The following is a 19,995-nucleotide window of genomic DNA, read 5'->3' as shown; positions in this document are numbered from 1 at the left end:
CCCTGTCTCAAACAAAACAAAAACTGAAATCAAGCCAAACCAAACAATTAAGAAAACAAGAACAACAACAAAAGGAGAGTTCCTAAGCCCCTGAGGACTTAGCAGAGTTAATCAGGTACAAAGTCAAGAGAGGATTTTGAGGAACTGGCTGAGTTCTCTACCTAACCGTTCATTTCCCCAGTGCTATAAGCTGTAAGGACCACCTCTTCTCCAACCTTGAGTTCTTGGAGGTCCTTTCTAATCTTTTAAACTTTTAAGTTTTTTATAATTTATTTAACTTTATTTTCTGTGCATTGGTGTCAAGGTGTCAAATTCCCTGGAACTGGAGCTGCCATGTGGGTTTTGGGAATTGAACCTGGGTCCTTTGGAAAAGCAGTCAGTGCTCTTAACTGCTGAGCCATCTCTCAGGCCCTGGAGGCCCCTTTCTAACACTGGATTCCCATAAGTCATTAGAACACGAAACAGCAACATCAGCTGCCTGCCTCGGATGCCTAGCAACAGTGTGGACACCCGTGACCATGTGGTAGTAACTACTTGTGATAGATACCGCATGTAAAAGAAAATACTGTTTTAACAGAGATAATACCTTTGGAGTTGGGGGCAGGCTGTCTGTTTTCAAAAGAGGTCTGTGGCTGCTAATGTTCCTGCAGCCCATAAGGATACAACAAACAGTTCAGCTAAGCATAGGCAAATGGTACCAGCTGGGCAGTAACTAAGGCTCCCAGCTGCTGCCTACCTAGTTAGCCGTCTTTTTTTCTGTGCCTGTGTGTATACATATTGCTATAGATATGGAACCTGGAAATTTATCAATAGGGACTCTGCTTGAGTGTGAATAAAGCCAATTGCAAACTGTACTGTTATGATAATTTCTGGAGAAGACATGTGAAAGCAATTAAACGTACTGGGCGCGTGGAGTGGGGGGAATCTTAGGTTCCATTGAAAGAGGCTGGGATAGCCTTTGAAGAAAGACGGAACTGAAAATTACACTAGGCTTTCCTTACTGTTAACGGAGCAACCATGCCATAAGTACAGAACCAATGGAAACGTACATAATGATTAAAAGCGTATAAAATGTATTCATATAATATTTTAAAACGTATACAATGTTTACAATGTATACAATGTTAAAAATGTGAAAACCTGAACATAAATCTCCTTAATATATGGCTGAAATCATCTTTTCTTGATCTGGGGTGATGCCCAAGGAAACTAAAAGGGGCTTGGGCGGGGGTGGGGCAGCAGCTGGACCCCATCATCAACAACTGAATCTGTCTGGTTGACCCGCTGAAAAGAGGACCCACTGAGGGATGAAAAAAAAAGGTGGTTATTTTCCTTGTAATGTGAGCTTTTTAAAAAGCTGTGAACTTTTTACCTTGCTTCATCATGCTTCATTTGGTCAATTACTAACTGGATGGCTCACAGACAGCGAGCGCGGGCTCCTGGAAGTTGCTATTTGTGGCTTGTGCAAAGAAGACACCTCGGGGTGCGAACTGGTAGGGAGAGAGGGTGCGCGCGTGGATCACCTCACTTTAACACCACGAGGATCGCGGGGGAGTGCCACCACCGTGCGCTCCGGGTCTTCCAGCCTCCGGGCTGGCGCGCTCGGTGCCATTGACATGCAAATACAACGCTGAGCACGGGCCAATCGCGGGCGCTTCCTGGAGGATTACCTGGTGGCTGCGCGCCGCGAGCGCGGCCCCGTGCGTGCGCGACCCCGGCCGGGAGGCGTGGCGGTGCAGCACCCCGCAGGGACGGACGGGCCAGCTCGCCGGGGACCCGCGGTGGCCGTAGCCGCCACATCCGGAGCGGGAGCCGCAGCCCGAGCCGCGCGTCCGGGCGCAGGGCGCGGCCGCCGCCCGTTGCTGAGCGCGCGCAGCCTCTGGTGATGCTCCTCGCGCCCTAGCCGCGGGGTTTGAACTTGGCGGCGGCCAGGAGCCCCGCGGGGCCGGGAGGCGATGGTGAGTGCCGGGGCAGAGACTCGGGCAGGGGCGGTCGGGAGACTTCCAGAAGCCCGAGCTGGAGAAGGTCTCCCGGGGGACCCAGCCAGCCTGCTGCGGGCAGGTGGCGCGCTCCGAGGGGCTCCTGACACTCCAGGCCTGGACTTTCTCACTAGGGCTAGGGGCGGGGGTGGCGGGGGGTGGGAAGGGTACGCTGGGCTGCCACTCCAACAGGATTGCTGGTGACTGACAGCGTGAAAACGCTTCAGGAGAAATGATCTGTGAAATATTTTAATTTTGATAAATTACTTCCCACCAGGGCCCCTGCGGAGTTTAGACCGCCTTGCCTTTCTTAATGTTACTGGATTGGTCCCTAGCGGGGAGGCCCCAAAGTACTTGGAGGGGCGCGCGTGCCCCTCCCCCACCGACTCCAGCGCCAAGGCAATGATTTCCAGGAGGGTGTTCCGCTGTCAGGTAGCATGGAAATGAAATTGCACCTGACGTTTGCTTTGCTCTGTGTTGCCAGAGAGCTAGCTAAAACTTCCTCGCCGTGGGGGCGGGGTGTAGTCCTTTCTCTAAAGCCTTTGACGTTATCCCCCAGCCCCCACCCACCCAATCTTAGTGTTGCCGCGCACAGATGTAGGACACGTTGCTTTCGGCTGAGCACCACATCCGTGTAATTCCCATGGGGAGATTGTTGTGAGCTATCTGGGTGCGTGGGCTTCCAAAGACCCGTGCTTTTTCTATTCTCTAATAGTTTTTAAAGGCTAGTGGGATTACGGTCCCATTGAAAACACCTTCTCTCCAAGTAATTTAATCAGAAGCTTGCCTAGATTTCAATTAATTTCAGGCGCTCCTTTAGAAAAGTACTTTTTCCTGTGCTTTGTTTCTCTCTCATCACAGACGTCTTTCCTCTTTTAAGATTTCTTTTTCCTGTCTTTAAAAGTGTTCTATGATTGTTGTGGGAAAGGAGATAGAGGGAGAAAGAAGGAAATGCAAAGTTTGTTTCCTAAGACGTGGTTTTTCATAGCCACCTAATCAGTTGAGAACTTCAGAGCTGCAGAATTTTACCTCCCGTTCCTAATCTGTTTCGAAACAAAAAGTAGGAATTGACAAGGAAATAAATTTACTTAAAATGCTGTAACCAACAATAACTCATGCACATAGTGTCCAGGTTGAAATGGAGTTTATTGTGGCAATTTCTCTTGAATCAACTTCCCACATCTGCCCCTGGCAAATGGCTTCTGTTTGTACAGCCTGTTTTGTAAATACATCCCTTCACCAATACGGCAAAATGCCAAACACATGCCCTTTCCAGTGCTTGTAGCTAGGCTCATAACGTTAATATTTTTATTGGTTTCTTCATCAGGACTTCCTTACCAAACCCTTGATAAAACCCTGGAGAAGGTTACCAAGGGATGCTGTAGAGAATTTACTTCCCTGGAGACTTTAAGAATAAGATAAACATCCATCTGCCTAGGATGGCTTCAGTGTGGTACTGTCTGAATAAGACAGGTCACTCACCTCTCCCAAACTCACTGTTGAAGAATTCTAAGCAAATTTCCATTTGCAGCGACCTGGGAACTAAGGACACTGAGCCAAAAATACCTGAGCCTAGCTGAGGTGATGCCGTTTTCTGAAACAAGGCTATTTTGCTGAGAACGATTTTAGATCATGCTGAGACTTCCCAAGGCTTTTCCGTGGTGTCCAGAAAGTCCACCAACGATTTGATTCTAAAGAGTTGTAGGTTGAATACAGAGTCAACTCTGTGGTTTCAAGGAAGGATTGATCTATGGAAAAGAGAAGTTTTTCCTTAAATGCAGGAAGGGTACGTGTCATTTTGTGTAGTAAACCTCTAAGGAAGACATGGCCGGAATCATTCTTATTCTCCCCACCCCTCTCTCTCTCTCTCTCTCTCTCTCTCTCTCTCTCTCTCTCTCTCTCTCTCTCTCTCTCACACACACACACACACACACACAAACACGTTATCTATGCTGGCCTTGGATCCTGGCCTCAAAGCCACGCTCTTTCCTCAGCTTTCCAGTAGCTGGGAGTTGGTACAGCTGAATACCCCAATGCCGGCCGCGCAGTCTTCATTTTTAAACTAGTTATTCTTGATATATGACTTACATCTGGCTACAGTTTTAAGTTACCAGTTTTGACTAATGTGTTAAAGTTGTACATACTTATGGGGTGTCGTGTGATATTTTGATACTTGTATATACTGTATAATGTTCAAATCTATTTAGAAAATTATCATTTCCTTGTAGTTAAATTTTTAAGCCCGGTGGTGGTGGGACATGCTTTAATCTCAGCGCTCAGGAGGCAGAGGCAAGCAGATCTACAGAGTGAGTTCCAGGGCAGCCGGGGATATATACAGAGAACCCCCCCCCCCAAAAAAAAATTAAAACACCATTTCCTTCTCAAAAATTTATTCCTGCTTTGCATGTTCACGTGGCGCTCATGGTACATTAACCAAAACCAAGTGGGCCTGTAATGAGTGTTGGGGACCCCAGCAGTGTTTCGGCTTTGTTGGTTCCTTCCAGAAGGTAGAATTTCATGACTCGCTGCTCCCTGCGTCTGCCTGTTTGACAGAAGTGTGTAATTCTAACCACTGTGTGACCTCAGCTGCAGTGACACCTTCCTCCCTTTCCTGAGTATCACTTGTCCAGGAGCTGCCCTTGTCTTCCTGGAAGGTCACAGAAGGGCTCACGTTCTGGGAGAGGTCAGAGCAAAAAGAAGCAGAGCTACGTCTCTGGCCAGACAGTGTTTCGCCTTCCTGAGGGACAGCACCCCACCTCCACCCCTGCCACTCCACTGCCTTCTGTTTGTTGTCGGGTTTTTTTTTTTTCCTTGTGTGCCCCAAACTAGTTTTCTTAGGCTATCATAACATCAAATAAGATTAGGAACAGAGGACATTTGTTTATTTAGCTAACATTTACCGTGTGGGAGGCATCCTAGAAATTGGGGATGGGTTCCCTGCCTTCAGGGATACTCATCATATATGAAAAATAAAACATGTTAATAAGTTACTGACGTCCTATGGGAGTAGAGTTCAGGGGTTAAGAACATAAGTTGTAAAGTTAAATATATACCAACCTGTGACCCAACATATTCATGCCCAGGTATTTATTCAAGATAGGTGAAAAAAATGCCTATAAAAAAAGTCTTGTTTAACAGTATCCATAGCGACTTGACCATGGTTGTCTACAACTGGAAATAATCATTTCTCCACAAACAAGAAGGCAGATACACTGTGGCACGCCCGCACAATGGAATACTACTCAGCAAGCAACAAAAATGAGCGGTGGCTGCTCAGCTCTTGACGAATCTTGGAAGTTTTGTGCTGACTGAAGTCAGTTTATACATCAACTTATTTACCTGCTGTATTGTGACTTGAAACCTGGGCCTTTCACGTCCGGGACAAGCACTCTACCCCCGCTGTTGCTAGTCCTAACCACTGAACTAATCAGTTACAGTGGAAGTCGGTGGTTGCCCAGAAGATGGACTGGAAGGAGAACTTTCAGTGCTGATGGGAGGGTTTGTGTTCTGTTCTCAGAGTCACATAGATGCTGCAGTTACTGAACCTGTCGAACTGGACACAGCGTTAGGGAAACCAGGAGGGGGACTCCCTCCCTCCACCTCTGCCTTTAAGGGTGTCTGACATTACTTTGGGCAAGTTATGAGTTGCCTGGGGACATTGGACAGTACCTGCACATGTCCTTAGGTGGTGGAGGACAGAGCTAGGTAATGGTTAAAAGCTTGGTCTGAGCTCAGTGACTTGTTCATCTGTCTGTGCGCTGTGGTGAATGTGTGGTTTAAAGTAAGAGTGACTTGAAAACCGCTTCATTGTCTTGGGGTAGGAAGGTTTTGTGGCAAAGTCCCTGCCACCCATGATATGTCTCTCATTTTACTGACGGTCTCTTTTTGCGTCTGTTGGGGATGCCACTGCAATGTTCTTGCCTTTCTGACCAGCAGATCACAGGGGTCCGCTCCCAACCAAGATGCTATTTGTGATTGATAGCCAGTGGCAAAGAGAAAATTCATTTTGAAGTGTCACTGGGTGTATCAGCCACACACCAGGTAGACCCCATGTCTAGGAATTGTTGGCCAAACCAGAACAAACTTAATGCTTTTGGGGTGGGGGTTGGTTTTTTGTCTCAGTTTTGGTGAGTTTTGTTTTGTTTTTGAACTCTTGGGGTTTCTCTGGGTAGTAACCCCGGTTGTCCTAGAACTCAGTCTGTATACCGGGCTAGTCTTGAATGCTTGTGATTGATGGCGTGCACCACCACCATCCATTGGAAAATTTTCTTAATAAAATGGGGAAAAAAAGGCCGGGCGGTGGTGGCGTACGCCTTTAATCCCAGCACTTGGGAGGCAGAGACAGGCGGATCTCTATGAGTTCGAGACCAGCCTGGTCTACAAGAGCTAGTTCCAGGACAGGCTCCAAAGCCACAGAGAAACCCTGTCTCGAAAAAAAAAAAAAAAGGGAAAAAAAGATAACAGGGACTTGTCTTTAAAGTTACATCAACAAGAAGAAGTGTCTGTTAGGCAAACCCCACTTTTGAAGACTGATTTCATGATAGTAATTCAAAGTGAATTCCTTCTGGGTTGAGGCTCAAAGGCGTCTTCCCAGAAGCGCCTTCCATGATCTTTCTAGAAATGCAGGTGGAAAAAGGAAGTTTCTAGGCGCTGTATCAAATTGATACTGTTTCATTTTTTTTTTTAGCCTGGTCTACAGAGCAGGTTCCAGGACAGCCAGAGCTACACTAACCCTGAGGTGGTGGCACTGGCTTTTAATCACACATCCAGAGGCAGAGGCAGGAGGATCTCTGTGAGTTTGAGGTCAACCTGGTCTACAGAGCAAGTTCCAGGATAACCAGGGCTACATAGGATGGCTTATATAACTTGAATTTTCAGTGAAAAAGCTTTTGAAAGAAGGACAACAGTTAACCTATTGAGTTTCCATTGTTTCTTTGAATTCAAGTGCTTGGGAAAGATGGTTGCTGCTTTGCCAACTCCAGAGAGGCATTTTGTTATTGGATTGGTTTAATTCATTTAGTAAACATTTCTCAAACATGGCCTGGGAAGTCACCAGGCTCCAGGAACACTGGTGAATAGCTGGACATTGTGCTGTGGTGCTTGTAGCTATTCTGAGCCAGGCTTGATCACGAGCCTGGTTCTGTGGGGCTGTTTCTCCGAATTGAGAGCATTGTCTTGGGAGAGTCTAGTTTTTCACGTATTGTGTTTTGTTTACAAAAGCCTCCAGCTAACACTGAAGAGTTAAGATCCTGGTCGTGTTATTTCTTCAAACATTGGCTCTCACTCTGGTATTCCTTTATTATTCCTTGCTAAAAATAGTCACAAAACAGTCTCGCATAAAGGCAACTGTGTAAACAGAGCAGTCTAGGCTCAGAAGCAGGGATGCCTCCTGGTGGCTGGGGAACCCATTTCCACCTCCACCTTCTTTATGTGTGAAGCCGAGATGGTAATGCCCAGAGAGAAGCTGTGGTGAGGATTAACTGGCAGCAGCATACATGTTAGAATCACCAGGCAGCCACCCGGCGGGCGTTCACTGCTAGCCTCTCCTTGCCGGTGCTCAGTTACCGAGGCTCAGCCCGTTTGAAACTGCCGTTCTCTTGACCGATTTCATCTTCCTCGTGTTCTTCTAAGGTAGGCGGTATTATTTCCCTTTAAAAGTGAGGAAACCCAAGACACAGAAGAGATCTAATAGCTTGTAGAGTGCATGGAGGTGTCGGGGTTAGAGCCAAACCCACCCTTTCCCTTAGCTGATGAAGTTCGTAACAGACATTGGCAAGTTTTCCCATTAAGGCTGTATTTTTTGAGATTCACTTATCCCAGGAAGAGAGTAACATCAGTAATAGGTGACCCCTGTGTTACCCTTACATCCTGCATGCAGATGAACACCAGGGGAGGAGAAACTGTCTGACTTCCCGTTGTTGGGGTGCACGCGAGCACTCTCTCTCTCTCTCTCTCTCTTTTGGAGACAGTCTCAGCGTACAGTCTCCATCCTCCTGTCTCATCCTCTCAAGTGCTGGGACTACAGATGTGCCCCACCACACCTGGCTCTGTGAGCTCTGAACCCCCAGGTTGTGGGGGAAAGGGTTAGGTTCCTTCTTCAAGCCCTGGCGTCTGTCTGTGAGAGACTCTGATGGTGTTCCCCACACTTTAGCAGAGGAACTCCAGCAGCTTAGGAACTAAAGTCGTAGGGATTCGGCCTGGACTTTGTGCCAGCTGTGAAGGGACTGACATTAGAGGCCACAATCAGTTCTCATTCTGCAGAAGAATGGACGGCAAGACACGTTCCTCAGCGTTGTGGTAGGAGGAGCAGCCAGCTAGCGACACGATATTCTTGTAAACCACTTATTCCCATTGACATTTCCTCAGCTTCCAGAGGGTAAAGAACCTTGACCTAAAGCCTCAGATAAAAATAAATCAGTGGTAGGTTGAAAACCCTGCTGATAAAGGCTAGGGGGAGATGTAGATCAATACCGTGGAGACAGCTAGTTACTGCTGCTGTGATGAACACTGACCAAAACCAGCTGGAAAGGGAAAGGGAGGTCCTGATCATGGTCCATTATCGAGGAAGTCAGGGCAGAAACCGTGGAGGAAGGCTGCTTACTGGCTTGCTCTCGCTGACTTGCTCAGCTTGCTTTCTTACACATCCCCAGGATCATCTGCCCAGGAGTGGCCCCTCCCACAATAGGCTAGACCCTCCCACATCTATCCTCCATCATGAATATGTCCCAGAGATGTGACCACAGGTCATGAAATCTGACAGAGGCCTTTCCTCAGTTGAGGTTCCTTCTTCCCCGGTGATGCTACTTTGTGTTAAATTGACAAAAAAACTAATCAGCACCGAACCGAACTGTTACCACCCCTCCACACACACACCCTGATTGTGGAGTTAGATACACGGAATTACTGTTTCTCCTTCATAAGGTGGAGTTCCCTGCATCTCTGGACTCTCAGGGCCACTTCCTCAACCACCTAAGAGGTCTCTACAGAAGCCACCAGAATGCAGAGTGGGTAGCTCTGGTCACAGGCACGCTGGGCAAAAGCTAAGTGGTGAAGGGAGGGACCCTTTGCAAAGTGTAGTCTGTGGCTCCCTATTGGCAAGAATGTCACGGTGTGCCATCTTTGGCCGTCCGAATGAGCTGTATTGTCTCGGTGCAGGTGATTTCAATCAACTGGCCAGCACAATGTAAGACACCACACTCTGACTGGAGAACTAGAAGTGTTGAAGACCCGATAGGATTAGCAGCAGCCTGGCTGCCCTCACAGCCCTGAGGCCTTGTGCCAGCAGGCAGCTTAGCTGTGGGCAGCCCCTGATCCAGCCTCTTACAGTAGGCATGACTGTAGTTAGGAGAATGTAAGATGTGAGTCCCTCCAGCCCCTTCGCCATCACTCGGGCCTTTCCTCTAACATTCAGCCCTTTGTGTTGGTTCCCATGGTTACCTCCTCGCTACCAGCAGCTGGAATGTGTGGTGTGAGGGGGCTGTCTCCCCTACGGAGCCAGGTCCGGCTGGGGCGGAGGCCAGTGCTCCACAGCTGGATTCGTGAAGTGGGGTCACAGTCCAGTACCTCCCCTTTGTCCCGGACTCTGTACTTTTCCCAGACCTGACCTGTCAGGGTTGCAGAGGGAGGAGCCCCATGGGCTGATGGACAGCTCCCAGGGTGTTTCTGGCCCCAGCCCCGCCTGGCTCGACTGTCACTGACCTGTTTGACTTTAGTCTAGGGTGATGCCTTCTGTGTGTTAGTGCCTAGAAAGCACTGTTCTGCCCAGCCAATCTTTTCCCTGACCACTTTCTTGTGGACTTTTGCCCCCAAACTGTCTGTTAGTTGACCCTGATGAGACCAGGAACTGGTATCAAAGGCAGGTTTTGCTTCCAACCTGGAAGACCAGGCAGGTAGGTCCTGGAAACCCACAAGAGTGTGGCAACTGGCAGCCACAAGTGGCAACAAAACTAGCCAGGGGCATGTCCCTGAGCTCTCTCGGAACCCTGTTCGGAAGGTTTTTGGCTGCTTGTCTTGGGCCCAGTGTTTTCTCCGATTGGAGGTGAGGCTGCCTGGTGGTAAGGGGAGGAAAATGGCCAATAGAAGCTACCACATCCGCTCTGCTGAGGAAGGTGCCCCTGGAGGAACCCTTAGGCTCACCTAGAACGAGACAATCTTCTAGAGAACCTTCCACCCTAGAGATACCTAAAGGAGCCCTTAGGCGGTGGCCCTGGGGCAGAGGGTGGCTCCGGGGGAGAGGGTGGCCAAGGCGTCCTTGGAGGCTTACTGTAGTTTAGGTTTTCTGCCTTACCATCCCAGCCCATGTCACAGTATCCACAGTAATCAAAGGACAAGCAGAGACAGACCGCAGACACGGTCCCACCTCAGCACTGGTCAGCTCTCTACAGACGTGGTCACACCTCAGCATGTCTGCTGTACACTGGTCAGCTCTCTACAGACGTGATCACACCTCAGCATGTCTGCTGTACACTGGTCAGCTCTCTACAGACGTGGACACACCTCAGCATGTCTGCTGTACACTGGTCAGCTCTCTACAGACATGGGGTCACACCTCAGCATGTCTGCTGTGCACTGGTCAGCTCTCTACAGACGTGATCACACTTCAGCATGTCTGCTGTGCACTGGTCAACTTTCTACAGACATGGGGTCACACCTCAGCATGTCTGCTGTACACTGCTTTCTACACTCTGGCTGCATCTTGACTCTTCTCCTGCCCTACCAGTGCTTCTTCCACAAAATTAAAGCTTCAGCAGGGAGAGAAGTGTGCCCAGGAGAAGCCTGGGCAATAGCAAGGTGGGGAACCTTTAGGCTTGCTAATGTCAGATATTGAAATAGCGTGGGATGCTTATTCCCATCCAAAAAATGGAATGAATCTTGGAAACAGATGCATTTGCCGTGGGCTTAAGAACTGTGCATGTGAGCTCCTTCCTAAAACCCAGTAATCCTCTTGGGCAAAGTGAGGATTAGACTCCATTGCAAACAAGGCAGTGAGTTTGTTTTTGCTACAATTACTCGCCGATGCCGAATTTAGCAAGGGGTCTATTTCCTCTCAATGAATGACAACCTCCATTAACATGTAAAAATTTTTATTATTTTATGTGTGTGTGTATGCGTGCATGTGTCTGAGTGTAAGTATGTACACCACATTGCAAACTATTAGATACATATTTGCTGGGTATTATGGCTAGAAAGGAAAAGAACCCCAGGTAGGATTAAGACTTTTACGTGGTGGTCAAGATCATAGACCTTGCCATCAGCCAGCCTCGAGTTCTAATACAAGGAGTGATAAAGACAGCTGTTGTGCCTTGAAGGATGACTGAATATGCTAGGAAGAGGAGTATAGTGCCCGGCTTGTCTCAAAGCACTCCATAAAGTAGTTACAGCTTCTGCGACAATTGTTTTGCCACGCTTTCCATGTGACGGGGAGTGCGGTCATCTATATAGACAGCGAGGAGCAGAGAGGAGCGGGCTCGCCCATGGTCCCCTGCGCTGTATTTCCACAGCACTCATCAGGGTTCTAAGTGTATAATTGAAGAATTATTTGCACAGAAGGGTCATATCTGTTTGCCTCCATTGCAAAAATAATACCTGTTTCAATATACATTCTGTGGTTGACCCTTAGTGACTATTGGCCGAATGGATGCTTGGACCGGGCAGCCAGGCTCTTGTCTCAGAAAGAACCAGCTGTCTTACTACATGTTGGGTTATTTTCAGCGATGTACCTAGTGTTAGGAAGTATTCCAAGGGCAGGAATGCAACCTGGGTGCCGAGGGTAGGAGTGAGGGACCCCTTTTGATGCTGGCCCTAGTTTTCCAAGTGTAGGAACATTTGGCGTTGGGAGAGAGGAGCTCATTTGAAAATTCCCCTTTCTCCTCCCCGTTTTCCCTGCAGAGAAGCTTTGGGTATTAACCCCCTTCACAGAACTTTTTGGGGTGCCATGTTCAAAGGCAGCCTAAGCTAGGGAAGGAGGTACGTGCTGGGGACCCCATTGCACTGATGAGAACTCGTTAGCTCACTACACAGGGCAAATGGTCAGAGAGACATGGGAGACATGGAGAAGCAGAAAGTGACTTGGAACATCAAGAATGTTGCTTCTAGGAAGGCAGGCAGATTGTCATGAAGCAAGTATGCATACCCACCCAGCGTAAACCCAGAGGAAATTCTCTGGGTTCTGAGGACAGACGTAGCCCTGCATAAACATACACGGCCCATTTAATTACGAAAAGCTTTCTGGTTGCTCCCAAACAAAGATAACGAAACTGCACCGAAGCATACCAGCCTTGTGTCAAAGGTTTGGGCCAGTTTCCAGCCATGCCCCTGCTCTCTCGAAGCCTGCGCCAAAAGTTAGGACTCATGGCCTAAGTAGAAATTGACAGAAAGGAAGAGCCTGCCTGTCCCAAAAAATGTCACAAACAAGCAATGCCTTAGAGACGCAGTGCAGAGCTGCATTTGGAAAGTCCAGATGCATCAACAGAGGCTTCCTACCCGGCTCTTAGCATGCTCATCTTGGGTGCTGCTGGTTCAGAAGAACATAATGAAGGGCATAGCGGGAGGGAACCCTGGCTTGCTCGGCACACTGTTTGCCAAGGCAGATAGAACCCGAGTGAGCCTCCCGTGCAGGGGTGAGCACAATAAAGGAAGGAGCCTGTTCAGGCCAGATCAGGCAGCCTGAGGAGGAGGATGCTCGACCTGGAACCTGAAGGCTAAGGAAAAGCCGGCAAGAAATGGAAAGAACGTTCGAGTGGACAGTGTGATAAAGTGGAGAGCTTGGTGGGTCTGGGAAATGAGAGGACCTGGGTGGGGTCAGGGTTTGGTGATATTCAAAATTCAAAAGGTCGAAGGATGGCCAGGAGTGAACCTAGTCGGCTCCTTGCGTCTGGTTAAGGAGCCTTTCCTGAATGCACCATAGAAATCAGGAGACGGCACCGTCCACTCTGTTTAAAGGTGATGCTGGCTACTGCATAGACATTAGATTAGAGAGGGGCAGTGGTGGCGGTGGGAGAAGTGGCTGGTCTTGCCAGGTAAACGGAGCCTGCCCTTGGCTTGTAATGGTCCGTGTCCTGAGGCACGAATCTTCCTTTTGCCACTGTTTTTCCCATTTAAGGATGAAATAGGAAAACTAAACTCAGTCTAAGCCAGGACCTATTAGGTGGGCCTGGAGAGGCCATTGGAATAGGCTCGGGTCCCTGTGTCCTCTGCAGCCTCCGCCATTCCTCCTGTAGTTTTTACAGTGTTCAAACAGCCATGGGAACAGAATGATCCAGAACCTTATTTTGTATTGGCCGAAACTTGGTCCAGAAAGTAGTTAATGGACGCTATTAAAATACCTCCATAGTAAAGCAGTCATTGTGTGATCAGGAGTTAGAGACGTTAAGGGGCAGAATGTACCCATCTTAGGGAGTAGAAAGAGGTAGGTGGTTGACCTGCATCTCCTGTTTCTTAAGTATGAGGAAGAAGGATGTTACAACGGCTCACAGTCGTTGTAGATCACAATAAGTTTTAGCCCCGCTCACCCTTCTCCGGTTGGCTTAGCTCCTACTTTATCACTCATGGTTGTGATACTGTGGTGCTGAGACCAGAGAATAGGAAGAGACAGCAAACATCCGGCAGTCCCCAGAAGTATCTGTCTCATTAGTGCGCAGCACACTAACTTAGGGGTTGGGTTACAGGATGGTGAATGTTTAGCGGTTCTTCATCCACTCAACAAATTTCGGCTGATTGTACCAGCATTCCTCGCAGGGCTGCTTGTCTTAGATGTATGCTACCGTCAAAGAGGGGCCTACAAAAGCAGGCAGGTGGAAACCCTGTAATCATTCCCTACATGCGCATCCACGGCTAGCGTGCCCTCTGTGCTTTGGGAGGGGAGGGGACTCAGCCCACTTTACCCCCACTGTGTGGGTGGGGAAAGGCATCCTGCAGGAAGTGGTTATCCAAGCTGAAGAAGGAAGGGGAGGCACCAGCCAGTGGGGAATTGGCTTTCAGGGACGTGGCGCGGAGAGAAGGGACAGCCACATGGCTTCTTTCAGTACTTTCACTTGAAGATGTTTTGCTGATTCCAGGAGCTTCTACAGTGTATTTTAAGTAAAAAATACTTCCATCTGATAACTTTAAATTAGTGGACTTATCACCATTCTCATCTAGGTTAGTAATCTGAAGGCCTAAAAATCGGTGGCATAAACAAAGTTTTGAAACTGAGTAGTTGTCTGGGGTTTCACTCTGCAATGAGCACAATTCTGTGTGTGGTCTGAGCCAAGACACGCAGCTTCTGGGTCTCAGTGTATTCTGGAAAATGAGTCTTAGAAGAAAAAATCACCGCACTCATTGTTTCTTTCATACAGAGTTTTGGTAATAACTCACACCATCTGGGGAAGGATGCACACCCCTTTGTAGGAAAGGTTTGGGTCAGTCTGCCTGAGGCGTGTGGTACCCCATTAGGAGATCAAAGTGCCTGCAAACGTCAATTACTGCAGTGGGTGGAGTCAGCAGAGAAGTCTGCCATGGGTGGGGAGGCTGGCCATTGTGGAGACAGCATGATGTTAAAGCCCAGACAGAGGCTCATTGTGCTGCTAAGTGGGTCCATGTACAGATAAGACAGACACAAAATGATAAATCCAGGATGTTGAGTTGACAGGCCTCCCCAAGTTCATTCCAGAACTGTCTACCATCTAGAGTCACTGTAGAATTCCTTTTCATTAGAACATATGAATTTAAAACTGTTTGTTTGTTGTCTAGATTATCCCAGAAGAGTTTAAGGCAGGAGTGTGGGTGCTGGCAAATGCTTCCTGTACCTTCTAGTCTGATTTCTGATGGTGTCTCTAGCTCACCCACTCTTCCTGGACCTCCCTGTCTGGTCCCCTGCACCAGCCTAGGGCAGAAGTGTGAGGCTTAGCCGGTAGGCTGCTGTGGCGTCACCTGGGATTGCAGTCACACGTTCAGATGGCTTCCTTAGCCTTGCACCCAGCTGCCCTGGTCCTCTGAGATGACAAGTGGCTGTAGTGCCATGGCTTCAGAGGACAGTGCTGAGACTCTGGTCTCGCCCCAGAGAAATCCTCAAAGATGAGATGCTCGTATGTGGCCCGGGCTTGCGTCTTTCTCGCATTGGCTTGTTCTTCTTGCCCAGCCATGGCCTGCGACACCCATAATCTGTGACTCTGTCCCCCTAGCATAGGGAATGGGAGAAAGAAAAAAGAACGGCACTCCGGAGACTCGGGCCACCATACAGAAAGGACTGAGCCAACGTCTGCGGTTTGAGTAAAAAATGAGGAAGTTTTTAAATGCCACAAAGGCTTTCTGAAAGGCCTGCCTGTGGTTGTTTTTCTTCAGTAGAGGAGAATAAGGTCTAGGGGACACCTGGAAAGGACAAGGCTAAACCTCTGTGGCAGAGTGGGTGGTGTCAGTGGGTGGTCTTGAAGGGTGCTTTGTGTTTGAAATCACAGGTGCTTGTGAGGAGGAGAACAGGGGATGGCTTGCAGGGGTCAAACCTCCCCTCCTACGTCTGTGTCTTGGAAATGGAACTCAGGTCATCAGACCCAGCAGCAAACTCTCCTCCCTCTTGGCCGCTGTCGGAGTGGCCTTCTGCCTTCATCAAATCTTTACATTAGGGCGTTGAACAGGGAGATCCCTTTAAGTCTGCTTCGCACCTCAACTTACGCCAAATGTCTGTCTGTCTGGTGTTGCGAGGGTCGTGTGGGAATTTCTGAGTGAGGGCGGCCTGAGTTTTGTAGAAGGTTTTGGCCTGTGAACGCTCACTGGCCAAGGCTCTTGTATCCTCCCTGCAGAAACAAGGCAGCTACTTTGTGTAACCATTGAAAGAAGCTCTAAAATGAAGGTATTATATTAAGACAGGAATAAGAACAGTAGGGTTATTAGGCACATACCACGCGTGGGCAGTATGCTAGACAGTTTATACATTATCTAGAACTTTTGGAATGACTCTGCAAGACAGGCCTTATAATAATAATGGCTAATTTGCTAAGTGCTTACTATGCCCTGGGGTCTGCTCCAGATACTTCACCTGTGTTATAGAAGTGTCCACACCCTATGCAGAGTGGCCCTGTGGTTCCATTTTATTGACTACAGAGCAGAGGCATAGAGAGGACAGTGTCACCTAGCTGGTCAGGGCTCATGTTCCAGAAATGTGTTTTTAGCCCTTGTGCACAGTCCCTTATTTTGTCTCTCCTACAGCTGAGGAGCCTGAGGCCCAGAGTTCCCTGGCCCAGTGCCAGTAATGTCCTAGGTGACGTAACCTCAAGCAAGCCTTAAAGGTCAAGTTTAGAATCCTATAGACTAAATAGAAGTGAGACCACAGAGACTAACGAAGTGTGGGATCCCTTCAGCGTTAATATAATGTAACACCTAAGGCAGGCTAGCTTGACAGTTTTATTAAGTCCCAGTTCTGGAGGCTGAAAGTCCAGGTGGGGCAGGCTTCTTGGTTTGGTCTCTGGTGAGAGCCGTCAAGGCTGCACCGTATCCTGTTGTATTGCATCCCGACTGGGAACACAGATCAAGAGGAAAAGGCTACCGTGAAAAACGGAAAGGCAGGCGATGATTGAAGGGTCAGGTTTATCTGTATACAGCCCATTCCTCCAAGGGAGGGCTATTAATGCCCCCACCATACGCTGCCACCTCTTAAAGGTCCTACCGCTCTGCAGAGCCCCTAAGTCCTTGGGAGACACCTTCAAAACCGATCCAGGCCACAGCTAAGGTAAACAGAAACATTGCCCCTTAAGAATAGAAAACCTCAGGACTGGAGAGATAGCTCAGAGGTTGAGAGCACTGACTTCCAGAGGACCTTGGTTCAATTCCCAGCACCCACATGACCTCTTGTAGCTGTCTGTAACTCCAGTTCCTAGGGACCCGACACCCATACCCCAAATATCAATCCACATAAAATAAAAATAAATAAGTCTAAAAAGAATAGGAAGCCTCAGCTGAGCCCCTGAGCCCCTCCCCAGTACCCTGGAATAAAAAGTTCTTTTTATTTGTCTCAGGGTTTGAGAAAGCACGTTCTTTGACTTCATTCTGTGCTCTGAAAAATAGGAAGCCAGATGGACAGGCTTAATCTCGGCAGCTGCTTGGTAATCCTTGCCTTCTGGCCAAGGCATATGCAGAGGCAGGGCAGGCTGACCGTGCCTCCCATAGGTCCAGCAATTGGATCTCAGAGGCTGAGAAAAACCCTGGAAGACAAATACCACTGGGAGGAACCCACTTCTGTGGGGATGGCGAGATGGCTCAGTGGGCGAGAGCACTTGCAGCTCAAACCTGCCAACTGTTGGGTTCCAGGAATCCATATACAAGTTCAGATGTAAGGGTGCATATCTGTAACCCCATCACGCCTGTGGGGCAGCAACCCGAGGGTCTCTGGGGCTAGGTAGCCTGGAACACACAGCACAGTAGGAACAAGAGACCGTGGCAGGCAGGCAGGCAGGAGTTGTCCTCTGGTCCTGGGTGCCATGGCACTCACGCGCCCACCACCACATTCCTACACCACATACAATAATAATATAAAATAAAAATTTAAAACTAGTTCAGAGCTTGAAGCAGGGCCAGTGCAATTAAAGAGGTGACTTCGAGGGTGTTTGGAAATTCTAGACCTGAGTCTCTCTTGAGGGGAAATATGTCTGTTCCCATGGCAGAAGGCTCTGGCAATGTGGGGCTTCACATTCTTCCTGACTCCCTGGGAGTGTGGAGGAGAGGAGTTACAGGGATGGTGTTGAGGCCCACGGGTGGGAGGCAGGATTGAAAGGGGTGCACAAAAGGCTGGCTTCCCAACCCGATAGAATCTAAACAGTCTGAGATAGTTGTGCCTCAGGCGCTGTTGTTTCCTCCTGATCTGCCACCCACTGATGGGGCACAGGCCATTTCTTGTACTTGGAGATTATGCTCCTCCTATGGAGATTGAGAAATGATTGGTTTCGGGGAAGCAGTGTGATGGTTTGGATCATTGAGTTCAAGTTTCAATTGTCCATCAGCGTCGAGTCCCAGCAGTGAAGGTGGCTAGGTGTGGCTCAGCAGGAGCGAGCATTTGTTCAGCATTCACAGAGCCCTGAGGTGACCCCAAGGACCGCAGTGCCAGGCCTTGTGCATGCTAGGTGAGTGCTCGGTCTCTAAACTGCAATGAAGTCCCAGAACTGCAAAACATAAAAAATAATTTCAGAGAAATGTAGAAATATACTTAGCCACAGAGTCATAGGCAGGAAGGGTGAAGACCCTCTGTGGATTTGTGCTCCTCCCTGTAGAGCCTGCCATACTCAGCTCTTCATTATCTTGTTTTTAACAGAGACGTCTGTGCAGACTCGGGCCATGCAGACCCTGGTGCCTCTAACTCTCTCAGCTCAGAGCTGCTCACCGGCGGTCCCCAGCACCGGAAAGCAACATGGTCAGGAGGGGTGAAACTTCGGCTAAAGCAGAGGTAGGAGGCGTGGAGGCTGAGACCAAACAGTGTGGAAGAAAAGACTGGTCCATCCTCGGGAGGGCACTGGGGGCAAAGATGGTCAAAGACACAGGCTGGTGGGAGAGAAAGGGCTGATCCAGGGGATCACATAGGTCAAAGTTCAGAAGGATGATAATCTTGTTTATTTTAGGCCTGGGGATTGAACCCACGGTCTTGAAGCACAGTAGTAAGTGCCCCACCACTGTGTTGTTAGACATTAGAAATTAATTTTGTACTCGTATAGTGACATATGTCTTTAATCCTAGTACTTGGGAGGGAGGCAGGTGAATCTATGAATTGAAGGCCAGCCTGGTCTACATAGCAAGTTCTAGGCCAGACAGGGCTACATAGTGAGACCCTGGAAAGAGAGAGAGAAATTGAATCTGTGCCAACCTAAATTTGATTGTTTGGATTTTTCCATGTTTAAGATGCACAAATACGCAATCAAGTGTCTGTTATGTTTTCTGTAGTAAAACAACCCTTGTATTTGATATTTACATTGAGAGTCTTTATTATATTCCATTTTAAGAAAGATACTCGAAAGTAGTTTGAACAAGCCAGAGGGCCAGAGAAGCTAGCTACCTGGTGAGTGGGGGTAAGCCAGGCCTAGGCTGAGCTTCTCAGAACCATCGGGCAGGCTTGCTCCCCGCAACAGGTGGAGGCGGAAGCTCTGAGGCTGTCACCGCTCCTATCGGTCACCTCACATCACCTATTGGACTGTGTATTCACCTTGTGTCACTGGCGGAGCCTCGAGGTCATGAAGTTGTCATTTGGACAGCAGCTGCTCTCATCTGGGAAGAAAATGATCGAGCTCCTGAACCGAGTCCATACTGATGGGACCCGAGATGACACAGACTCAAGATGGATTAAGGACACAGAGTTAATAGCAGAGAAGAGTATGGGAAAGGAGAAGGACAGTTCAAGAGTGGTTTCCAGGAACACTGCTGTGGAGTGTAGAAGTTAGCTCGATTTGGGAAATAACCAGGCTAGCTAGAAGGTAAAACAATTATACTTCTATTTATATAAGGGGAAAACTCACGAAAACAGGAACAAGAAGTCCAAGCTCAGCTGTGCCATGAGGGAACCACACAGAGAGTGCACCCTTTTTTCTCCGGGTCCCAGCAAGCCACACCCTAACTTGGTCCCACCTCTTAAAGACAATTAGTTAACCAAGCTTCCCCATCACCTCCCCCTTTTGTCTTAAATAAGAGCAATCCAAACCCAGTACAAAATTATATACAATAAGAACAGATATCAAGTATAGAATTACAACCAACATAAACAATATTAAGTAAGGAACACATGATAAATGTTTTAATAAACATTGTATTCCAAAGAGTCTAAGCCTTGCATCAGAAATAAGCTTGGCTAAATCATAAGAGGAAGGCAACTGTGATTGTCTAATCTTCAACCCCATGAAGGGCCTGAGAAGGGAGATATTATTATTTGAATAGGCAGGAAGTGCAATCAAGCAGTTTCCAAAGAGAGCAGTATATGACAGAGACAGCTGGCTGCCTGAGTAATCACCTTAACTCTCATTTGCAATGTTGAAACAACCAACTTTGACTAAGGCCTAGGGTAACTGAC

At 48.3% G+C, this 19,995-nt stretch overlaps 1 protein-coding gene across 2 annotated transcripts in view; it reads left to right on the top strand.

Annotated features, from left to right (window-relative positions):
* Positions 1-19,995, top strand: part of Shroom3 (shroom family member 3) — a 282,216-nt gene that overhangs the window by 218,906 nt on the left and 43,315 nt on the right. For both annotated transcript variants that reach the window (XM_057772175.1, XM_057772174.1), the window contains exon 3: positions 18,256-18,387. In XM_057772175.1, coding sequence (XP_057628158.1) covers positions 18,256-18,387 — 132 coding nt within the window. The remainder of the gene's footprint in view (positions 1-18,255; positions 18,388-19,995) is intronic.

Source organism: Chionomys nivalis, chromosome 6 (genome assembly GCF_950005125.1).
Source record: "Chionomys nivalis chromosome 6, mChiNiv1.1, whole genome shotgun sequence".
In the NCBI taxonomy this organism is placed as follows: Eukaryota; Metazoa; Chordata; class Mammalia; order Rodentia; family Cricetidae; genus Chionomys; species Chionomys nivalis.
The sequence above is the reverse complement of the archived record's forward strand: the minus strand, read 5'-3'. Positions and strand labels throughout refer to the sequence as shown.